General features: G+C 40.6%; 1 protein-coding gene across 6 annotated transcripts in view; it reads right to left on the bottom strand.

The window, feature by feature from the left end:
• LOC145435012 (uncharacterized) overlaps window positions 1–23865 on the bottom strand; it is a 544696-nt gene that overhangs the window by 81479 nt on the left and 439352 nt on the right. For 4 of the 6 annotated variants that reach the window (XM_080312269.1, XM_080312265.1, XM_080312266.1 and 1 more), the window contains 3 exons: window positions 8757–8938; window positions 3427–3465; window positions 461–2440 (listed from right to left, as the gene is read on the bottom strand). In XM_080312269.1, the coding sequence (XP_080168395.1) occupies window positions 461–2440; window positions 3427–3465; window positions 8757–8934 (2197 nt within the window). In that variant the 5' untranslated portion in view covers window positions 8935–8938. Of the gene's footprint in view, window positions 1–460; window positions 2441–3426; window positions 3466–3688; window positions 3782–8756; window positions 8939–23865 lie in introns of those variants that run through there. The other 2 variants (XM_080312263.1, XM_080312267.1) reach the window with 2 other exon arrangements.

Raw genomic sequence — 23865 nt, 5'->3', positions numbered from 1 at the left:
AAGGAATTACATATCCATCTTTAGACGGCCACTGGAGCATAAATAGATGATGTCATCAAGCAGCGCTTAACATCAAACTGCAATCCACAAAATCTGGTCGATAATTGGAATGAGGAACGCTGTCATACATTGCAATCGTACAAAAGGGTGACAGGAATTTCAGAGCTTTTACAGTAAGCCAATAAAGAAAGAATCATTCCCAGATTGAAATTTTTCAGCGTTGGTGAACTGTAGTTCGGAATGGGTTGTTTTCAAATAACAAGAGTCTAGATCCAATTCCTAACCCAAAAACCTGCACAAGATCCCGATCATGTTTGCGAAAATAAATACAACTAATGTTACCCAGTTGACTTAAACTTGCTTTATCACTAACTGGCCTATCTAGGCGCTATATTTAAAAAGAGTCAAAATCTCACGTAATAAACTATCTCCTCTCATTAAAGCATTTAAAATAACTTACTGTCATTTTGTTGAGGGGCAGTAGACTGTGTCGTTGTGTCAGGGGTACTTGCGGTAATAGTAGTGGTAGTGGCTGTGTCAGGAGCACTTGCAGTGGTTGTAGCCGTGTCACGAGTGCTCGCAGTAGATGTAGTCATGTCAGGAGCACTGACAGCGATTGTAGTTCTCTCAGGAGTACTCATTGGGCTGGTAGTTATGTCAGTAGTGGTAGTGCTCGCAGTACTTGCCACGATTGTGGATTGTCCAGTCAAGTCTGTGATACGTGTCGTTGCCAAAACAGTAGTAGGTGTGACCACAGTAGCAGTTGATACATCAGTGGTGCTGATAACATCACCAGTGCTTTTTGAAATCATTACTGTGGTGAACGCAGCAGTGGTTTGGATATCATCAGTGGGATTTGTGACAGGTCTGGTTTGATTGTCCATGCCTGTTGAAGACATTGTCCCAGACTGATTGCCTCTTGTAACCATTACAGTAGTGGTTACGGAAGTGGTTTCGATATCGTCAGTGGGATCGGTGACAGATCTTGTTTGATTGTCCATGCCTGTTGAAGCCATAGTCTCGTACTGATTGCCTCTTGTAACCATTGCAGTGGTAGATGAAGCAGTGGATTCGATATCATCAGTGGTAGTGGTGACATATCTTGTTAGATTGCCTGATTCTGTAGTAGTCATAGTCTCAGGCTGGTTGCCTTCTGTAATCATTACAGTGGTGGACGCAGCACTGGTTTCGATGTCATCAGTGGGAGTGGAGACTGGTCCAGTTTGATTATCCATATCTGTTGAAGCCATAGTCCCGGACTGATTGTCTTCTGTCGTCATTCTATAGGTGGATGCAGCTGTGGTTTGGATGTCACCAGTGGGGTCGGTGGAGGATCTAGTTTGACTTGATTCCGTCGCTACAGTTTGATTGTATCCTTCCGTGGTTGACATCGTTATGACTTCATTATCAATTGTAACATCGGACTCGACCGTTGTTGACATCGCATTAGTACTTTCAATATCTGCACTAGTTGTGGATGACATTGTTGTTGATGTGTCTTGATCAGCAGCAGATGTAGTTGTGGGAATATCCCCGTCGGTGGGCACTGTCGTCTCTGGGGTTGCGGTGTTTTCATTGGTCGAAGTTTCATTTGTCGGTTCAATAACTGCATCAGTAGTCGATGACATTGTTGATGTGCTTTGATCAGTGTTGTCTGAATCAGCAGTAGATGTAGTTGTGGGCTCATCATTGTCAGTTGCTTCTGTCGTCTCCGGGGTGTTTTCTTCTGTGGTACCTACAAGATCATCTGCTTCAGTTGAAGTTTCATTTGTCGGTTCTACACCTTCATCAGTATTCGATGTAGTTGTGGGCACGCTATTTTCAGTTGGCACTGTCGTCTCTGGGGTGTTTTCCTCTGTGGTTCCTCCAAAATCATAGGCTTCAGTTGACATTGCATTTGTCGGTTCAATATCCACATCATTAGTTGTTAATGACATCGCCGATGTGTCCTGCTCAGTACCTTGTGAATCAGATTCAGTTGTGGGTATATCTCCGTCTGTTGACACCGGTGTTATGGTGCTTTCTACAGTGGTATCTTCAGAATCATCAGAGGATGATGCTGTAGTGAATGAATCATCATCATCTTCGATTGTGGTGTTGTCGGATTCCGTAACGTCAGAGTTTTCAGTATCAGAAATGACAGTTCTGGTGTCCATTGCTGTGTCCGAAACGGTTTCGTTATTGTTGGGGAGTTCTGTAGCTGTGGGTTCAGTCTCATCAGACGTATCAACAGTGCCTGTTCCGTCTTCAACATTTTGTTCTGGCGTTGATGGATTGTCGGTTTCCATTATAGCAGTGGTCTCTTCGTTATAATCGTCTGCATTTGTGACCGAAGTATCATCATCTACGATCGTCACTGCAGACGTCAAATCTCCGTACATTGTTCCTGAGTCGGTAGCCCCATCGGGTACTTCAGTCGCCGTATCGTCGGTAAAATCAACTGAAACGACAAGGTGTGCCGTCATATTTTCAGCACCGTACTGTACTTTATTTTCGATTAATGGTCACGATGATCATCATTATTTCTCTTGTATGGCCTACAAGAAATGATAACAGTGGTTTTTAAACTTTTCACAGCGAGACCCAAATCTAGATTATTTCTACCTTTAGCGACCCAAGCTCCGTACATCTTCAAAAATCCATTGCAATGCTAGTAGGCCTATGCAATGCTTTACCGGCATGTATGAAATAGAGAAGGCACAAACAATTGAATTATTGAATAAATGTTTGAATATTTACACTACTTACTCAAGTGGTTATATTTTATAACTACTTTCACTTCTACTTGAACATTTTTAGGCAGAAACCCTCAGTATTTAAACTTTGAATTTTGTAAAGTAAAATGTGCCTTTGGGATAGGTTCCCATTCCCATTACGTTTAGACTGAAATTTTCACAGCGGTAACAGTGGTGCATCATGGTAACATTGGTGACTAAACATAAATTCCAACGGCATATTAGTCATTTCTCGTTAGTCGTGAATACGCGCAGTGCAATTTCGAAAGTAATCCCCTTTTCCCTCCCTATTCAAAACTTCAACTTATACATCCATTTGTAACAAATATGGCACCTTGAAAATCCCTACTTCAATTGTAATTGAGTAGAAATCTACAGTTTTCAACTTCTCTTTGAGTAACAATGATGACTGTGGATTGGGAAATGCATAAGCCACCCACAGGCCAATATTTTTTGGAAATAAATTCCTCAAGATCACATAGCCTACCGCCTACCGGTACGGTACATTGGACGATCGCTGTGATGAGGTCGCGACCCATACTTAACAACTGAATTATAACATTAAGTTGTAATGGCGTACAAGTAGCCTAGAAGCATTAATTTTAAAAAGCAAAAAGTAGGAAAGCTATTGTCTTTAAGTATATTCCGTAACACTAGAAACAGATTGCATGACCTAATGTGCTACACTCACCGGTGGCCGTGTCGTCAGTCGTCTGGGTCCATGAAGAGCCTGAAAATAGGAGGCATTTAATTGTGGGCTTTTTTCATTGCTTTTAGGCGTATAAAAGTATCATTATTGTAGGAAAAGAGCTATCAGAATAGTAAGTCTTGACTGAGTTCTTGATTGTCAAGAATACCGCACCAGTCGGGTTGGATATTCTTTGTTTCGGATAGTTTTGAAGATCTACTTTGTTATACAACCACCACCACGCTATGGTAGGCCTATCGCATACCGGTAGTCTCTTTTCTTGGATTCTGCAGCTTGAGCCGTTACACAAATCTTCAGCCTAACCTAACCCATGTCCTGAACCGCAAATCCAACCCTGACACCATCTGATGATATCAATACATGAAACACAGAACAGGAATAACGATGACGACATAATGGATGACAATTTTCGTCACAATTCACTTCTTCTATTTTTAATTTGTCGCGAATACACAGGCCAGGCGTGTCAAACTAAAATTTAGGTTAAGGGCAGGACCACTCAAATGATCCCAAATTCAATACCTTTGTTTTTCAGTGGGAAGATTCATATCATGCCCGTTACTTACGTACTAGGTACTACATAATGCAGGGCTGGCCAACCTTTTCAGCCAAAGGGCCACATTCGATTGACGAAATATTGCGCGGGCCACTTACCGCGCGAAGCGCGAAAATTTTATGAAGTTCATAGGTCAATAATATTGTAACTTGACTATATTGCGGGCCTGCCGTATATCGCTGGGCCAAGTTTGCGAGGACTGGGCTATTCGGCGCATGAACATATCGATATCGAAAGCTGCGACCAAAATGCGTCAATCATTCCGTGCCTAGGTTTCATAGTCAACGGTCTTACTGCGAGCGCAAACGCAAGGTCGCATATGTTGAACGACACTTTGTCTCGTAATCGCGAATATAGTTAGACTCAATCTGATACATTAGGCGTTCTTCCATTTTCACAAAAAGGGCAACAATATTAAAAATAAGGAATCGAGTGACAACATGTTGCGCTAAGCTTGTAGAAAATTTTTACTTTTGATAAATCCATCTCAAATTATTCTGCTTTATTGTAGTGTACGAAGATATACCAATATGGGACTGGCTGATGAATCTGTCAATGCGTCGGAACTGATATTTTTGTCATCACATCTCAAGTGTTGCGGCGAAACTAATCAAATCACAATCTGTGCAATCCATTTTTGATATTAGAAATTTCGGAAATTACCTCGCGGGCCACTCAAAACCTTCTCGCGGGCCACATGTGGCCCGCGGGCCACGGGTTGGCCGGCCCTGACATAATGTGTAATATTGGTGATGATTATGTCTCTGCTCCAGAAACACTTTTATTCGCAAACCATGCGATTTATAGAAATGCAATATTTGGCCGTTTGAATACAGATAGCCTACACAAGACTAGAACGGTCATCGGCGTGCTATGCAGTGAAGGCCTGGTGTGATGTGGTTACCCTGACTCTTAACCTAAGCTTAACGAGTTATGACGATGTAAGCTGGCCTATTTGAACTCGTGACGCACTGACGGCCTTGCGTATGCGTTTTGATGAATAAAAGAGATTTGACTGTAAATGAATTTGATTTATCACTATTAAATCACCAGTCGGGTGTCCTCATGATGCGATTTTGCGTCACGGCAAAAAGGGTTATGAAATCGCCGCATTGAACCAACTCGTTACACTAAAGAAAGTGTGAGATGGAGGGTCGCATTTAAAACAAACGGTGTCTCATTTAAACAAACGCCTTTTTAAAAAAATTTGTGCTTTTTTTAAGTTGTAAAATCATGCCATAATTGTGTAAATACTTTCCAAAAAACATGTTGTATGAGCCTACAGACTACTACCACCCGATATGGCCGATGTTTACGATATGGGATGGTCGGAAACCTCAAAATAATCGGTTCATGGGTTCAACAGCTATGGTATGTAGACTAAATATTTCGTGAAAGGAGTTATATTTACCCTATATTTTCAATTGTCAATGTCAATCCCAGAGGCGGTCAGTAACGAAGTACTTCTACTTTTTAGAAGTACTCAAGTAGTTTTCCTCTACTTGTGGTACTTACTCAAGTAGATCTGATTTTCTATACTTCTACTTCGTATTATTTTGTGATCTACTGACTTACTTTTCGCTATTTTAAGTTTGTCAAGTAGAAGTAGTTCAACTCCCAACACGAAGGATAGCCTGAGGAATTTCGGGGCTGTTTTCACGGAGTACCAACATTCAATATTCATAAAAGTCAAGTAAAGCCCAGAAATTTTGTTGCGCTTCGCGCACAGTAGTTATGGAGTGACAGCTATGTTTTCACGAAAGTATCAGTGAATATAATTTAGGTACCGGATTGCTTGGTTCCGCTCACACCGCATTGTCGCCCATCTCAAATATTTCATCACAGTAAATATGGCCCACCATAACGTTTGAAACTACTATTTCGCAATCTAGCAATTACCTATCATATCGTAATCTAGTAGCCAACGACGTGTCCTGCTAATCTGGAAAATCTGGCTTTTTCAACGTTACACCTGGCTTTTTTGAACGTCACCTTTGAAGCTTTATGGACAAAAGACACGACATATATTTTCCGCTTTTTAGAGGTTAAATTTGTATTTCACTTTCAATGCCGAGTATCATGCTTTGAGTTCTAATTACTTTCAGTTCTTTTTTCTGCAGAACATACATGTTGAAGCATAAAAGCAAGTGTGGTAATGCCTCTATTTTCCGAAAATAAAGCTACACTGAATATAAATTTTACGATCCACAATATTTGTTATTACCGTATAGCCTACTAATCGCGTGTTGAAACCGAATCCGATACAACTTCTCCGTATTGCTCTTTGCCTAAACTTGGCGCCTTATAATATGAGGTAGGGCCGAGCGCCATGCCATGATGTTCTCTAAAACGGGGTTTTCTAGTAAACAAAGGGTTAGTATCGCATTTTCATATCAATACTATAATTTGCATCCCATGATGCGAAAGAATGCTTATTAAGTTGAAAATTGATACCTCTTAGGATGCATCAATACGAATCAAGCTCTCTGCATGCACCTTCCCATAGCTCAATTAGCAGATTTTAACAGGCCATGCGAACGAATTGAGACTGTTTTCAAAACTACATACTTACTTGAGTAGATTTAAAGTCAGTCAATTCTACTTCTACTTCAAGTAGTTTTAGGTGGCTTATGGAAGAAGTACTTTTACTTGTACTTGAGTAGATTTTCACGTCGCTACTTCTACTTCTACTTGAGTAGCTTTCTTGCCTACTTTGACCACCTCTGGTCAATCCACTATGACGTCACAATTGAATATTCGTTACGTCATTGCTTAAAAAAACAATAAAAAACATGTTTTAAATTGGGACCTTGTTTTGAACAGGTTTGTTTTTAATTGATTTGTTTTCAATGCAACCCTAGTGATATCTATGTGAAGCAGTTTTCGAGGACAAGGAGTACGTTCTTTGAGCATTGTAACCTGTATACAACTTTACATTAAGAAAGCCAACGGTTTATACCGGAGATATCTAAAACTCCGCGGGTTAACCTTGGCGTTTTCGCATCTGAATAACTATAGTTTTCGGTGCATATTTTCATGAAAACTCTGCACTCCGTGTGTACTTTGCTCCTTTCGGAATTTGGTATCGACGTCACAGCCTTTATCGTTACTAATATTGATTAAACAGTCAAGATCCAAATCGACTACTTAGGCGGCAACCCAATCGAAATGATTTTGATGTTTCGTGAAAACTCTTTGAGATTCCAGTTTCGCGTCAGTGCCCAAATTTGATATTAACGAAACAGCATTCTTGGAACGGTGAATAGACGGACAATGCAAAGGTCTTACGAATGCGCATGAGCCGAAGATAGCCAATATCTCGGAAAATTGCTAGGATTTAGCCCTCTGCACGCATCGTTTGACGCATCTTGGCTGAGGGAAACGTAGCATGCATTATAATCATCCCGCCGTGGCATTTACTCACAAGGTGTGGCGCGCTGGCTTACATCGCGTTATTTACAACGCAAATTCCTACGTGGCCACGCGTCACTTCTGTATGATGCATTTCGCAAATCTAACATTATTTAATCTCACGTCGAACATTGCGGGGTTTATTTTTGAATCACGTGCGTCAAGACCCATGTGATCATCTACGCCGCAACTACTAAAATAACAACTTCAATGGTGAGTTAATCTGATATTGTCTTATGGTCGGTAAAGGTCAATTTTCAAATAGGTCATCTTCGTTATTGACGGATGGCTCCCTGAAACTAAACCAATGTAAAATCGCAAGTGCAGCTGTATGTAACAGCGATGTAGTCGGGTGCAATAACAGGGTATCTGTAGATCGACATCAGAATATATAACGTCCCATACATATTATTTTGAAACACATGACAAAGACACATGACAATTTTCCATCAAATATATGGTTGTAACTTTGAGGCGTTCAGAAAATTATCAGTTTCAAATATGTCCTATAGATTGCGCATCAACTCAGCTGGGACATATTTGAATGAGAAGAGTTCTATATCAACAGATATCGCACATTATCACCCGTGGCCTAAAAACTGTTAAGTGTTGACAGGGCTATTCAACTGTGGCGATCCTTTTCGGTGTTGAATCCGGACATCATCGTTAATTCGACTAACAAAACAATACCGCTTCACCCGATTTTGCATATAGTTATACTGAGCATGTCCACATTCGAGTCTAAATACAAGCAATTTCTAGTGAATGAATACTAGCTAGCCTTCAAGTTTACCGGACCACGACCTAACATATCGATCTCGCCTTCCGTCACTTGTCACCTCATGTCGTCGCTTGTCCTTAGGTGTCTGATTTCAAGGACTACTCCAAGTCGTTTCGACACCTTCCTATCTTTTCATTGAATCGTAGTCTTGTGGTGTTTCAAAATGATGAAATTACTATAAACTAATTCTGAGACTGAAACCGCAACAAATTTGCGTGACTATAAATAATTTCATGAGACTTATAGTGGACCAATAAGCAAATTTTCAACTTTTGAACCCAGACCTTATCTATACAATACATAGGTGAGTAGCCGGTTGTATGATATGGGTGCGAATGGTGGGGGATACGTGATCAGATGTGATCTTAGTTTATTTCGGTAGAAATATCATCACTTCGTGCGCGATCAGAGCTTGCAGCGTGATTGATCGACACAACGAAACGTCACGGTATTCGAGCCGAAAAACCTAACCTTGAATCACCAGAATGACACGACAAAATATCATATGATACATAACAATTTGCGATCGTCATTATAGTCAATTTGGTAGGGCTTAATACTCACCGACAAATAGTACCAGTACGATGTACGCAGAAGCGATATTCGTTCGCCGCCATCTCCTCATCTTCTGCGGACGTAGTTTGATTGAAGTCCCGCCGGCACCAGTGTAATTTGACGCGATGAAATTCAGCTTCCAGCGAATCACTGCAGGTAACTGATTGTAATCAGTTAACCTATTCATACACCTGGAAAATGGAAACCAAACACTGCATATGAGTTCCAATCGACTTCACGTTGTGGATGGCGCAAAGTCCTGCCATGTTCTAGTTCGTGTCAACTGTGAACACCAACTTAGTTTTTCAAAGATTTTATGTGAAAACGAACTTATGGCGTCACGTGACGCCGCCATCCTAAATCTAAGCAAATATATAATTTCCAGCTGATCTTCTTTCTGATATTGTGATACAGTTAAAATGCAACGACGTTTGATCGATTATCTTAAGATTAATTTGAAATGCCAGCATTTCACAAGAACACGTTCACGGGGTAGAATCTGACCAGGTTCGATTGTGAGCTCCAACCTCAGAGTCATAAAGTTTCGTACGGCCCGCGCTATCCCTATTTCGTATCTCCAAGAGACAAGGCATAGAGCGAGTGAAAGTAAAGTGAAAAATATGATATCCGAAACATGTCAGCTTGAAATATCGGGGTATAACGAACAGAGGATACGATACTGGTCTGATATCATATATAGGAGCCGCCCTTCCCCAGTCGTACGTGCAGTTAAAGTATGGGATTAAATGTCCACCATATAAATCAGTGATTTCAAACCGCTCCAATCCAGCCTTCTTGCGGCTATCATCGATGAAAATCCCGCAGAAATATAATCGACAGTTGTAGTTTGTTTCTATGGATAGTTCTAATCAAATTCATCATAACGATGCAAAAATATTCAATACCAGTGATGTCTAAGCCGCTTTGGAAAACCAGTAAGAGAATTCCAACTGACTACCGTACTTGAGTCAAACGCTAGGATGAATACCTGTCACTTATAGTCATACTCGTGATGGACCTTTATAACTTGTCTCCATGAAGAGCACATGCCTATAAAACTTTACTAACATCAATATAACGGTTATTGGCAAAGTATAATTGGCAATATATCAAATATTACCCCGCGAATATCCCCGCTTGTACATTTGTATGTATGAGACGGAAAAGCTATCGCATAACGACATATATCTTCCGTTGTATACGTTACAATTACTTCGGTGTTTTCAATGCGGTTTCATATGTAGACTACTCTGAACTTTGAAAATTCGGCCCTGACACCAGAAAAAAGTTGGGAATCTCAGATAAAATATGCTCATGCTTCAAAACATTCAAATCTCCTCTGACAACCGCCGTTAAAGTTTCTCCTTATATGACGTTGACTCTCACACTTTCAAACGTTTTAGAGTGCGACCCAGATCTGAGTCCTAGATACTTCTCTCACGACCCATACGTCAAACTTAGATAAAATGATAAAATGCATTTGCAATATCATAATGTATGGAAATGGAATAGTCAAGTCACAGACAACCACTTGTAGTAGGCTAGAATACAAAGACGCAGAGGACGGTTGTTACTTCAGTTTCACCTTCACAACATCTCAATGCACAACTCGATTCAGTGATCGCAATGGGTGGATTCTGTGCATGAGTGTTTCCCATCAGTCCTTGCGGGAAATATCGAAGCTCAGGAAATCCCAAATCCTTAATAATTGACGCTAACCCATCATTACGCAAAACATGCTTTTGACAGCAATTTGCTCCCTTAGTAGCCGACGTATAGTGTTATTACTGCGATCAGGACTTCTTGTTTAGACGGTGCATTTTACGTGAGCTACACTCATCGTAGCCGTAGCCGCAGCAAACGGAAGACGTAGCAAGTAATTCGGAAAATTTTCGGAAAATTTAATGATTCATATGCAGCAGGGACGGGCAACATACGGCTCGCGGAGATATTTTGAACAGTCTGGAGACCTTTTTCGGTCTTAAATGATAATATGGCTGGCGGTCACAGTCTTCCACAATTCTCCACTACTTGCATACTACGTCAAATTATGGCGAGTATAGCTTATTCTTTCTTGTTTTCGGACATAAACAATAGAGTTCTTGTTAGTTATTCATTAGTTCTTTGTTTTCTTTATGTCCGACATGCAGCCAGAGTTGAAAGAACATGCATACAACTTTGATCGACAACAGGTTTCTCATATACTACAACAGATATTGATGTGCATTACGTTAATAAATTCATTGGATACTGCTTTGGTCTCTACGCTTCAAACTTAAAGTTTACATTTAATACGATTAATCCTTGTATAGGTGGATAAAAACGCGTTTAATGAATCGATTCAGGAATTCGGCCCGCCAAGTACTTCATTTCCCATATCCGGCCCGCGGACTGAAGAAGTTAGCCGACCCTGATCTGGAGCGTCATTTTAAGAAACTGAGAATTAACATTGTCATTACCGCGACTCAAATTAATACCCTTCGTGATCCATGCTTTGACAAACACTGTCATATGACCAGATCGCTTTTAATGATGTAAGTTATCACACTTTCCATGCAGTTAGACTCTCTTTGCTCAAATAACATATGCCTCTTCGTCGCCTGTCCCCTTTTTTATAACTGTTGGCTATTCCCCATCTGGTCTCTTTTTAACACGTTTTTCTATTTTTGTTACTATATACGTAGTCCAATGTATGAGTTTGATTGATTGTTAGCATATATCACCAAGTCGTTTTTAACTTCTTCCGGTTTTCATTGTATCGGAATTTCTGTGGTATTTTTGAGATCATGAAAATGGCAATAACCTATTCGATGCAAGTATATCAGCGAGTCATTTCACCCGATGCCGCGCATATCCAAATCAATCTTCACAGTTCGTTAAACTGTTTTCAATACTGTAAGGAATGTTGTATGATCTGCGGAGAGGTCCTTGCTCAATTACAATCTCAGATGTATCATGATAATCGGACTTATCATATCATACTAATCAGACTTATAAGAGTATTGGTAAGTCCGCAATTATAGTAGTCAGTTTGCTTGCTGCCCCGTAAAGCGTAGAGACTTCGGTGAGAGGGATTTGCGTATACTATCTGTTTATGTTCGGTCGAAAACACAACCTATAGCTAACGAAGTCAAGAAGAACAGAACTGAAAATTCCTGAATGTATACAGTTACGGAGAAGCGCGTGATTAAGACGTATATCTCACTTCCAAGGATTTTACGCTGAGAAAGTACCGCATCAAAACTGCGTTTTGAGATCTTGCGATACACGTTTGTAAAAACGCATGGCAATAATCACCGCCTAACGAATCGCCCGGTCGCCGAGTGGCGATTGATGGTCCATTGTAAATAGATGCATTTTCTAAGATTCTAAATTTAGCTTTTGCGGGATGCGACCATCCGTAAACATAAAAATTTATAGCTCCCTTATCGCGCTCATCTTGGCAACATATTACTATCCGAGTGAATGTTTTGGTGATTTACGAATTTTCCTGATCCGGATTCGCGAGCAGGGAATCCAAATAGTGAATTACGGTCGAGCCCGGTTAATTCAGATACCGGATAACCCGGACAGCCGCTTCTTCCGGCCAAAATGCTCGGGAACGGAACAAGAGTAATAATTGCATGTAAAAAAATCCGCTAATTCGGACAAATATCCGCTTAATTCCGACACAGGACCGCAATTGCTATTGTTAGGTTACCAGTTGACACAAGCAGCAGTACTTCGTTCGTTTCAGCGTATGATGACTCAAGTTTTGCATGGTTTCATGTTCTTGACTTATTATAAACGGTGTCAGGAAGTGGCAATAACGCAACCTCCACGGTCGCGGTTATTGGAATTTGGCGTTTCGCTTGATATGGTTAGATTTCAAAGCAACGTTTGTTACCGATTTGAGATCGGACAGCTTAGAACAAGTTCTTGATATGATATGTCAACTCACTGCTCGCAATCTGAGTTTACGGTTACAACTCTATCGAAAATTGCGCGGCAATTGATGCATTCATGCATACCAAGATTGATTAAAACTTTTGATTGCTAACCCGAGAATACATTGATTATTTCTTTCGCACTCCAAAATACATCGTATATTTTTGCTGTTGAAAATTATAATGGTGTTCTCTTATTTGCGTTCTCCTTTACCATTAGTACAGCGAAACCATTGCAACAATTTCGAATGACTCCCGTCCTATATCGACATTCAAATGTTTAGTTATGATTAGGGCGATTTTTTTTTTGACATATCAAAAAAGTCAAAATTAGGTCAAAATTATAGCGTTAGGTCAGAAAAAGTCAAAATTGTTTACAAAGTCAAATTTTTTTACAACCTGCAATTCGTTTGTATCGTAGAATTCGCACTGTCGGTGAACTTATCATTTGCCATTTTACAGCGTGTAGCCTACTTTATTGGCCTACCGTTGTAGACTGCCCATTGTCTGCTCATTGTGAATCATAAACATTCAAATGGAACAAATACGTTGACATGAGATGTACCAGAGATGAGCGGATTTGAAATTTCTATGTCCTAATCCAATCCAAATCCGAACCTTCAAATCCAAATCCAAATCCTAATCCATAACTTTTTCTTATTCAAGTCCATGTCCAATCCTAATCCGATTCCTACCGGAAATTCAGAAAAAATACTAATTTATGCAATGGAGGGATTCGGAAATTTTCTTTCACAACTAACGATTCACTTGATTCAAGATAACTTAGTAACCATAAGTACATTAATAACTGATTTGAATAAAGTTTGTCGCCATTCGCCACACGACATTTCAATCTCCCAGAAAATAGGCAAATCCAATCCAAATCCTAATCCGTTCTGAAAAAAATGTCTAATCCAAATCCAATCCAAATCCAACAACATTTCACAAATCTTGTTTTTTCAAAACCTAATCCTAATCCATGCTCATCTCTGCAACGTACCGCAATATCCTAACTGAAGCAAGACTGCGTGGGCATTGCATGGTTCTTATATCAAGAAGCTAATTAGGAAAAATTGTGATGAAGACACCATTGTCAGAGTGTAGCAACAAGGCGTGTCGCCAGTAGAGTACGCACGCACAACTTCAGCGTTGTCAGCCAACAATTGCTACTGTTGAACGTTCCATCTCCATTCTTGGCAAGCTACTTAGTAAGGACACACATTTCTACCCGAGAATGTAGGAAAGTATCTTTCATTGTACTACAACAAATTTCAATTATAACTACTGGAATTCTTCATAGTGCATTGTGCTTTCACAGCGCGACCCAACTGCGATGAGCTTTCAAAATCATAGAAGAAAATGACGCGATATCGCATGCTTCTCGCGAACAAATCAATGGGAATTTAAAGCTTAAGACAAAGCTGGGAAAGCTTTCAACGTCGCATCCAAATCATTATCTCCTCGATATATAGTAATAACTCGCCAAGAATTCCTACCACCTGCCAAATCATGCGCACTATCATGTTCTTAACGATGATTCACGCGCACGAATTTCATCCAGCGACTCATCTTATCTGCACAATATAAGCTCAGTTGAACTATTCCTATCTGTTGTATTATTCCCAATGACTATTTGATAGTAACGACATACGAGTTCAGCGCTGCCTTCCCTGAACACCAGTTGTTAAAACGTTGTTGGTGGGACCGAACTAAATAGAGCCACGCGCAGATTTTTCAACTACGTTAATAAGCGAGCAGGATCGAACTCTCGCAGTTTACATAGGAGTTCATATCTATAAATTTTAACAGCTCGTAAGATGCTCCCCGTAAAAACGTTATGAAGGGCAACACATCATAAAATTTCTTTGTTGTGTTTGGGTTTATTGAATTACATCTCACTTCTTCCTGAGCAAACTGCAGTCTATTGTTTAAACACGCCTTAAAGCGATATACGGTGAGTCGGGGTGGCATATTTGAACCTATCCGAGATCGTGTAGGGTTCAATGTGTTATTGTGACCATGCGGCCGGTGGCGTTCACCAAGTTCTAGAATTTGTCCCATAGCCCATTTTGGCTGGAGACCAGTCTGTCCAGGGTCCAAGTGTCGTGGCGTGGGTGGGAAAGAGCCTTCTAACCAGATGAAATACAATAAGATGGGGTCAGTGACGATGTAATTATACTTTTTCGAAGTAGTCAAGTAGGTTTTTAGAGTACTTCCACTTCGCCTTGTACATTTTTACAAGCAAAACTAGCGACTCTTTACTTCGATGGTATTTCGGGGATATGCTTGAATTAGTGAAATTGAGAAAATCAGTCAAGAATAATGTTCCCTCTAAACTGAGAACGTACGCAAATGCGCAGTGCTGACACGGTCTCAGCGCGTAAAATATCCAAGTTGCGCACAATAAAACCCGAAGTGATGACCTTTTTTTAGTCGTTACGCACTGTTGTCCGAAGGTCTGCGCAGTGAGTTGGTGAGTGTGCGCGGTCTGGTCAAAAATTATAGGGAACATTGGCGAAGAACCGCTTGAGATAACCTCACTCCTCACTGTCTCGTTAAGGGTACTACTTAGTCAAAAACCTAACTTGCGGATGGCTGCCCCATCACCATGAAATTTTCACAGTCGCTAGCTGTTGCTGTGCTATACACAAAAACAACAAATTTTGTTCTACTCTGCAGATTGTGGATTTGAAGGAGAATAAATGCACCGACACGAGGAATGCAAAATCTCAAAATTGTGTGAATCCCCTTTTTTAATCTAACGCCTTCTTTAGTAAGTGCTAGCACAGTGCTGTGCTATGCTAAAATTTGAAGGAATATGTCCAACCCATCTGGCAGAGATTTCATTTTGAAATCTCAAAATATTTTTTCAAAAAAGTTTGCTGTGAAGTTCTGTAATGCAGAGCAGGGTAGGCCTAGGCCAAACGACTCTTAGCATAGCATAGGTCTCGATGTTAGCTTTTCAAACAGACCTGAGTGAACAGTGAACACTATACGAAATATATGTCATACAAATTTTTGATCTATCATGAAGCTGTGCAACAAAATTTTACAATAGAGAAAAACGTTTATAACCATTTTACCAGTAATAAAAGATACTAAACGGGTGCCGAGTAAAATCGAAATTATGAAGTGTTTAGTTATGTTTTGGGTAAGATAAGTCCGCGAGGTAAGATGGGGGAAACGACATCCATGTGAAATTGTGTGTGATCAACCCACAGCTTTGCCACTAACTGTAATAAAATAAGCAAGGTCGTGAAAATACCAAATTAACTGTATGAGGAAGTGTGGCGAGATAGCGTAGGCGTATGTTTCACAGCGGCGACACCGATGAGTTCCGGGTTCGAGGCCGACACCAGAATTCTTTCCGAAGTGTTTGAGGTTTATCTAGGCTCCTCCTCACCATCTCATCCGCTTAAGCGGTGTCAAAAGCTTAGAAGTTGGAGGTGCTACAAGTACGCAAAAATGAAATTGACCTGGTGTAAATGACCATAGTTGTGTCGACAAACACCGTGAATACAACAAACACAACAACTGTGTGAGGAGTAGATCTGACACCATTTTCTCTTCATGGTCGGAAAAAGGTACATTTTGAACTTTCCGCATCATCCACACAGGTATGGGTGATACTCGAAGTCAATTTCTCGATTCGGAATCGCATCACACAGGTACTCGGATTTTGCGAGAGAGAGAGAGAGAGAGAGAGATGATATTAATTTTCGCTTGCATCATGAAGATGCTTTGAGATGCGATGCCATCGTAAGGTCACTTAGTCTGCACCCCCGTTTTTTCTCCTCCCTGCTATCCGTAGAGGCTGAGCGCACCCGGCCTGACCCTTGGAGACCGAACCCACGACCTACCGACCAAGAAGCCGGACGCATCACCATTACACTAATCTCGCTCGGACCAATTGGCTGAATATAACGCCGAAGAGAAACAGTGGACCTAGCAGCACGAAGGGAAACTAACGGGTCGTACCAGCGAACTACAATCTCGGAAGTATCTAAACTCAGCAACAGATCCAAGCCACACCCTTCTACAAATGCCACAGTCTTTCAATTATACAACAATGCACGGTTTATTGTAGGTATAGTGTTTCGGGGCAACGGCGATAAATTTAGATTTCCATTGAGTGACGTGACCAACCATAAACTACAGGTAACGTATCAAGGAGATTGGATATACTAGACAGGCAGACATTGACGCGGTGTCTTATTCACTTACAACTTGTGCCAAACGATTTTGAGAAAGATCTGAACCAGACATGCAAAAACTGCGACGTATTTTCAGAACTGCTAAACATTTTGCTGACCCTGAACGTTATCCGGTCGGTATACTTTCAGGCCCCAATATACTCCGCGTAATAAAACGCCCTACTGCACATTGGCTGAAGTTGGCAATCTCAATGTCACTATGGCGTGCCTGACATACACTTGACTTTTCTGTCTCGTAAATCACCACACGAGACAATTTCTATTCACATAGTTCCGGCCGATTAATTACACTAACGTCGAGTATCATGTTACTATTGCAAACTTTATCCTAAGAGCCGATATTCAGCGGGGTTTTGATACGCAGTAACAACTTCGGCGATTATGATAATGGCTATAGATGCTGTTCACAGCTTTCTAAACCCATTTTTAGCATCAATTCCTGATCAGAAGGAATCTGTCATAGTTCGATTTATCTTGGGCAAATGGGTTCGATGAACCGCCAGAATAAGGAAGAGGAAATGGAAATACAATCAGCACAAACACAACAGGCCTTGCACCAGCCTAAGTCGAGGGTCCCGCGAGAGAAACAACCAGTCGGTGGAATATTTTGGTATAATGCACTGTGCAAAACTCCTAGGCGTTCGATCTTCCGTGAATCAACACCAGTGATGAGCATTGGATGGACTCGGATACAAGTCGTACCGGATTTTGCACAGATTTGTGGCAGATAGGACTCGGATCATATGGCAGATTATGTTTCGGATATTTTCGGATACTGGTAACATTTGTTTAGCTAGGATATTTTGTGATAGTTCTGCCAAGCAGTAAGAATAAATCGCCAGATCGACAATCAAACGCGGGTCACTTAATACCTTGTGGTAGGACTGGTAGCACTCTAAGGTTGTTCTGCCCAAGCAAATATAAATCAGCTAATCCTAACCACAGCCTTTGTAATGACTATGCCTTTATCTGAATCTTAGCTCAACTGTGCAATTAGGAATCGGCGGGAAATTTACTCAATTAGGATTTTTAGATTCTAGACGAATTTTTCCGGATTCGCGTGGACTTTTGGACGAGATTATTTGGACTCGGACGGATTGTTCCTCAGAGAACTAAACACTACAAACCAATATCAGTTTCACGCAAGACAGCGTTGCTTTAAGAACTCTTGGCGCGGGAATTCGACATAGTGGTCTTTTCGCTCAAATACGTTTCAGAATATTTCCTGTGTGAAATGTAAAGACTCGAAAATCGGTAAAGAAATGTACGACAAAGGATTCCGAACTATCACCAATGTTGACAACAGTTAGAATTGTTATTGATCAATGATAAGGTTTGATAAAAGCATAGTCAAGCAGTCAGTTGCGACGCGGGGACACATTTCGAATTGTCTGTCGCAGTCACAAGGGATTGAATCATGAATATAATTATATGATTTATAAAGTCTTGTGCGATATTTAGTTAATCACACGATATAGCTAAATGTGTTCGAAGCAGCCCTCCTACTGCAGGCATAGCCCCACTTCGAATAAATGGCAACTGTTATAATCATGCTAACTACTACCTTTTCTGAGTACTACCTCGTTTTGCGAAGCGCGTAATCGAATTCGCAAGTATGAAATCATTATCCGGGATTGTGTTATAGATACGATAATTTCCGACGACGATGGGCAGCCGCCTTCAACTGGGTCGCATACTGTTGTGCTCAGCACAGAGTAATTCGCAACAGGTTAGCTAGCTCCTACATCACAGTCTCGAATACAACTTTTTCGCGATATACCTTGAGTATGATACTGCGTGTCAATTTTCGTCAAACTCTCGTTTCTACTTCTACCCCGATTACATTGTGCTGTATTCCTGCAATAGTAAAACATTGCTTTCGGGACTAGATTCATTGCAGAATAATTTACATTACGCGAAGACCCGTTGTGTGCACCTTATCAAGGCCTATGGCACAAGCAAAATGAACAGAGATTCAACTAGGGCTGGGCAAAATCGAGTACCTGAGTGATTCGATTCTGAATCACATAATATGCTTCGAGTCGAGTCGAGTAATCGAGTATCACTCATTATGACGTCACAACAGGATGTATTATGTCGAAGTCCAAATGGGAACCTTTTATGCCTCCACAAGAACGTAATGCCTGTTATCCATCACATTAAAGATACTTAGGTATTTTTTCGACCATACCGATTTCATTGCACTTCTTGACAATTTTGTTGGATGATAATGACTTCGGAAATGTGGTATTTCCAGTAACGTTCGTAGCTTTAAACTGTGCCTGGTATGCTCAAACACGGCCAATCAAGGTTTCACGGCTTCCCTGACGAGTGTCAGCCGAAAATATTCGGGTTCATTTCAATATGAATATACTATTTAATCAGTGGAAAATAGTATCAAAACTATAATTCTCGTCAGTAAATTAGCTTTCAGTTGCGAGGACCGTATAATTTCAGTACTCGAAAAAATCGTCTTTTACTACTCGATTCGAATCATTAAAATTACTACTCGATTCAGATTCGAGTACTCGAATCATTTTGCCCAGCCCTAGATTCAACCCCGATTTAGCCAAGTATGACGCAACAAAGTTATTTTGACGCTACACTCAGTCAGCTGCAACTTTGCGATAGTCAAAACAAAGATCACGAGATAACGCGCGAGAATCAAATTTCACGATACACGGAGAAACGTAACTCCTTCTGTGGATTCTGGATTATATAATAACTGTCGACTCCAATACAGAGAAATTAAAGACATATTTGACTTTGGCAATCACAGTGAACATTGCGATCACAGTGAACAATCACAGTGATCATAATTATAGTAATTACTGGCACAAGGTTGGATTGGTGATGATGATGACCAATTGACGAATTGAATGCTGTGAATTGGTTGTAGACTTGGCCACTTCTCCACATAACGAACAAGCTCAGTGCGTTCGATTGGCTGATTGATAAATCCCACTATTTCAAAAGTATAATCGAATATATAACAATATTCAAAGTATATTACAATATTAAAAAATAGTTTTAACCCATCACAAACTCGGTACAAGCAGTTGGTGATCGTGGCAGACGTAAATCTTCTATAGCGCATGCCCACTATAATTTAAATTGTAAAGCCTCTCGAAATTTTGCAAGGTTTCCTGGTATTCAAGCACTTTATCAACGCCCCAGCCGTCATTGCGTCAAAACCACCGGTTCGGAACGCTCCGTTTACAGGTGCAACAATAATAGTAGATACGCCGCGCACTGCATGCGATGTGCCTGACGAAGCGCACGTTCTCGAAGGCTGACACCGAATAACCGAGCGTCTATTCCGAGAAACTATTTCTAAAATGGCCGTTCCCACGTCACAATATTTTACTTCCGTAATCGCACAGATACGAGTTGTTTTGAAGTTTCAAAGCCAGACGTTAATTCGGGGTTGACCCGTGTGCGCTGATTCACCCTTTATGAATCGGCGGCACATGTAGTTATTTAGTTGAATATGTCGAAATCTCACGACAGTTGGAATTTGCGCTTTTTTCACGCTTCAAGGAAGCGGCGACCTCAGGATACTTTGTCATTCTCGTAACCCGGAATTGTTTTAAACTACATATCAGGACAGTGGTTCTCAAACTTTTCAGACTTGTGAGTTTTAGTGGCGCCTCGCGCATCAAAAAAATGCATTTATAGGTTAGTTATCTATAATGCTACGGGCAAGTATGACACATAGAACGCGCAGACAACAATTGTACGCAACGCAGCTATGAAACATTTCGGTCGCACGCGTTTTCAAATTGGGGTGCTTTATCTTTCTCTGCTGGTCGCATTTGAGCGGCATGTGTACTACTGTCTACTCAGATCGCAAGGACGGGACTATTTGGTGAAGACTATTTCGACGACTCGACATATCAATATCCAAGCTTTTGGCCAACTAAGGACGGTCTTTTGGTCAAGGTTTTATCGCCAACGATCTTTTTGGCATCGCACGTTGCCAAGCCATATGTTGACCAAGATTTCATGTCTTCAGTTGTTCCGGCGCGGAAGAGGCTGCCCTTGAAATACCTGTGTATCAGAGTTCCACATCCGCTCGTTGCGCAGCCCTACACTAAAGCATCCCAACCGTCTCGGACGGTGTTTTCCAGAGACACCGTTATCGGATAAACCTTACCATGATTTGAAACAGATTTATGCAGTACAATGGTCGACACATTTTTTTGACCAAGCCATACTGTAGTAACGACTTTTCTACGTGTTTTTGGCTATAGTACCCATCATGGTGACCTCGAACATGCACATACAAATTACAGAAATCGCGCGAAGCGAGAAAAATTTTTTTTTTGAAATTCAACAAATAACACACGTATTAAAAGATCGCTCATCGCTATGGTGTCGTGGCGACCCAAAATTATACCCTTGCCTTGGCGACACATGTTTAATGTTAATATCGCGACCCATACTTTAAGAACCCCTGTATTAGGAGATACGTCCGGACTGGCGGTGTGACTCGGCGCGTCACTGTCTACATACAACTCGTATGAAACAAGCAGATAGTTATAGTCGTCTAATGAAAGGGAGAAGCTTGTAACCAAGTTCTAATCTAGTTTGTGAAATCTTTCCATGCTGTAATTTCAATTCTAATCTAATTCATGGTTTTCTGGAAAATGCTGTAGGACACTTGCATTGTGCGAAACGAGTCGAGAGTGATGTACCGATATTTGTCATTATCATGCTTATGAGAATGTTATCCGATCTCATATGAAGCCAACTGGATTTCATTGTATTTCCTTCTAATTCGGAGTATAATTCAATTTTCAAGCTTCAATTGTTTCAATTTCCAAGTTTGCGAGTTCAGTAATTCTAATTATAATCTAATTTGGAAAAAAAGCTGTGTCGCTATCATTCGAATTCTTATATAATCTGGAAGAGCTCTCAAAGTTTTCTAGTTGTTCAAGCGTGGAAACATCCGCGCAAATACGATCACAGCTTAATCCCAGTCAATCACGATTACGCTTACATGGAAAAGTTATCACGGTTATTATTATCCACGATTCCATACATTTTGCTTCGTTGAACTCAAGCCTTGAACTGAACACATATTCGAAGGCAATTTAACGATTGCGACTGGAGTGCCTCAAGAGGGAGTAATTGTTTGAATAACTGTGACGTAGTTCGCATGTTCCGTCTCAATATGTCCCATTGCCCAATATTTCTAGCTGAAGATTTCTCTCTCAAACGGTTTTCATTCTAGCTTCAACGCATGCTAAAGTGGTGATTTGGCGGATGGCTGACGGTAGCGTAGATCCACCAATCAAGGATCATCCGAGAATTATCAACGAATAACTCAAATAACTCCGCCTCTTGTTGGAATTGAGTCAAATTTGTTTTGCATCGCATTTGAAGACAGCTCAACAATTTCATGATGTTGACAGAAAAATTTGATTTTTTATAATTTATTTTCTCTAATAAATCAAAATTTTTAATTGGATTTGCGGAGTCTTTACTCGTTAGAATTGAACCAAATTTGGTGTGCAGCGTTTTTCAGGGTAACTTGACAATTTAATCAGTGAATGGCTGTTATCCGAAAAAAAAAGGTTATTTTTGAAAAGCACTATTGGTGCCCGTGTAAAGTAGATCCATAAGAAAATAAGATAACATGAACATAAAGTTCTGCCGTAACGGATAATGCTTTTCGCGTAGTTGAACAGACGTATACTTCACATCACATCTAACACGAATATTGCGTACCGCCGTGATGAGTAACGACAACGAGCAACTCAGTTATGATTAATATCAGCGACTGTTCAGTTCTAATGGCTTGATGCGGAAATAGTCATGTTTTATTTGACGAGTATCAAATTTTAAAGCTCTGTGCGGTGTAAATGCTCCTCGCCTAACAGCAACGTTCACGCCGCGTTCAACGAATCGTAGCAAAACATCTAGTTTCTAGTAGGAGGTAGCGGTGTATGCCGATGAGATTAGCTAACTCTTGTGACTTAATCATGAGCAGTAAAGTTTACATGTTTAATTTGATACAACGCACTACTCCTTGATCACAACTGTTCGTGTTCAGTGCTCAGTTCAGTTTATGTCGTAGTCCTCGTATAAGTATATACATTCGAGTAATCGTTCTTTCACAGAACAATGGAGAATGTATGTAAACTATTCGAATATGATTACTTCGACATGCTGTAATCGCTGTAATAAATTATATGATACAAATCACTATTACATCATGTCTGGTGCAGATCAAGCGAGTCTAGCAACCATAGTCCTGTGACTTTTGATTCTGGACAAATAATTCGGGGTTACCTAGCAATATCACGTCGTAATGGCGTGTTTATAAATCCAAAGCATTATGTGCACGAAAATTGGATGACGGAAATTGACAGGTATAACTTATCTGGTATTATACCGCGATTCGCACACAATAAACGGTGTCACGCTCGGCTTCTCAGTGACGGGGATGTAATGGGGATCGCAATAGTTGCCCCTGACAATCACTCGGGAAGTCATTAGGTGTAGCGTGGGCCACCATACATCTGTACATTTCGGATTTATGGTTTTAATAAAACATTCACTTCATAACACATGTAGGATAGTCAACTGAATCGTAAATCGAAAGTACACATTTACTCTATACGACCTTAACGCGCGAAGGGCACACAACGCAATATTCAGAAAAGCCTGTGATATGCGTGAACACTGAACAAGTTGCGCGAGTGTGATTAAATGCACAATTAAATTTACAGCTGCGCGTAACGGCCCGACGTCCTGGTGAAAAACAACGATACTGTGAAGATTTGAACACTTTCATCGCAATATCAACGGTTGCAATGCTACAATCTGAATTGTATGTAAATATGCACAGTTTCAAATCGGTACTACGTTAGCCTCCAGTTTAGATAGCGCAATTCCTCACTTATAGAATTCTCAACCGTAATAAATACAAATCATAATCAGCGCTCTCACAGTGTTACATCACACTCGAAA

This window comes from Botryllus schlosseri, chromosome 3 (assembly GCF_051294905.1).
Source record: "Botryllus schlosseri isolate E-star chromosome 3, Bs_hap1, whole genome shotgun sequence".
NCBI lineage: Eukaryota > Metazoa > Chordata > Ascidiacea > Stolidobranchia > Styelidae > Botryllus > Botryllus schlosseri.
Note: the sequence above shows the minus strand (reverse complement) of the source record. Positions and strands in the feature narration are given on the sequence as shown.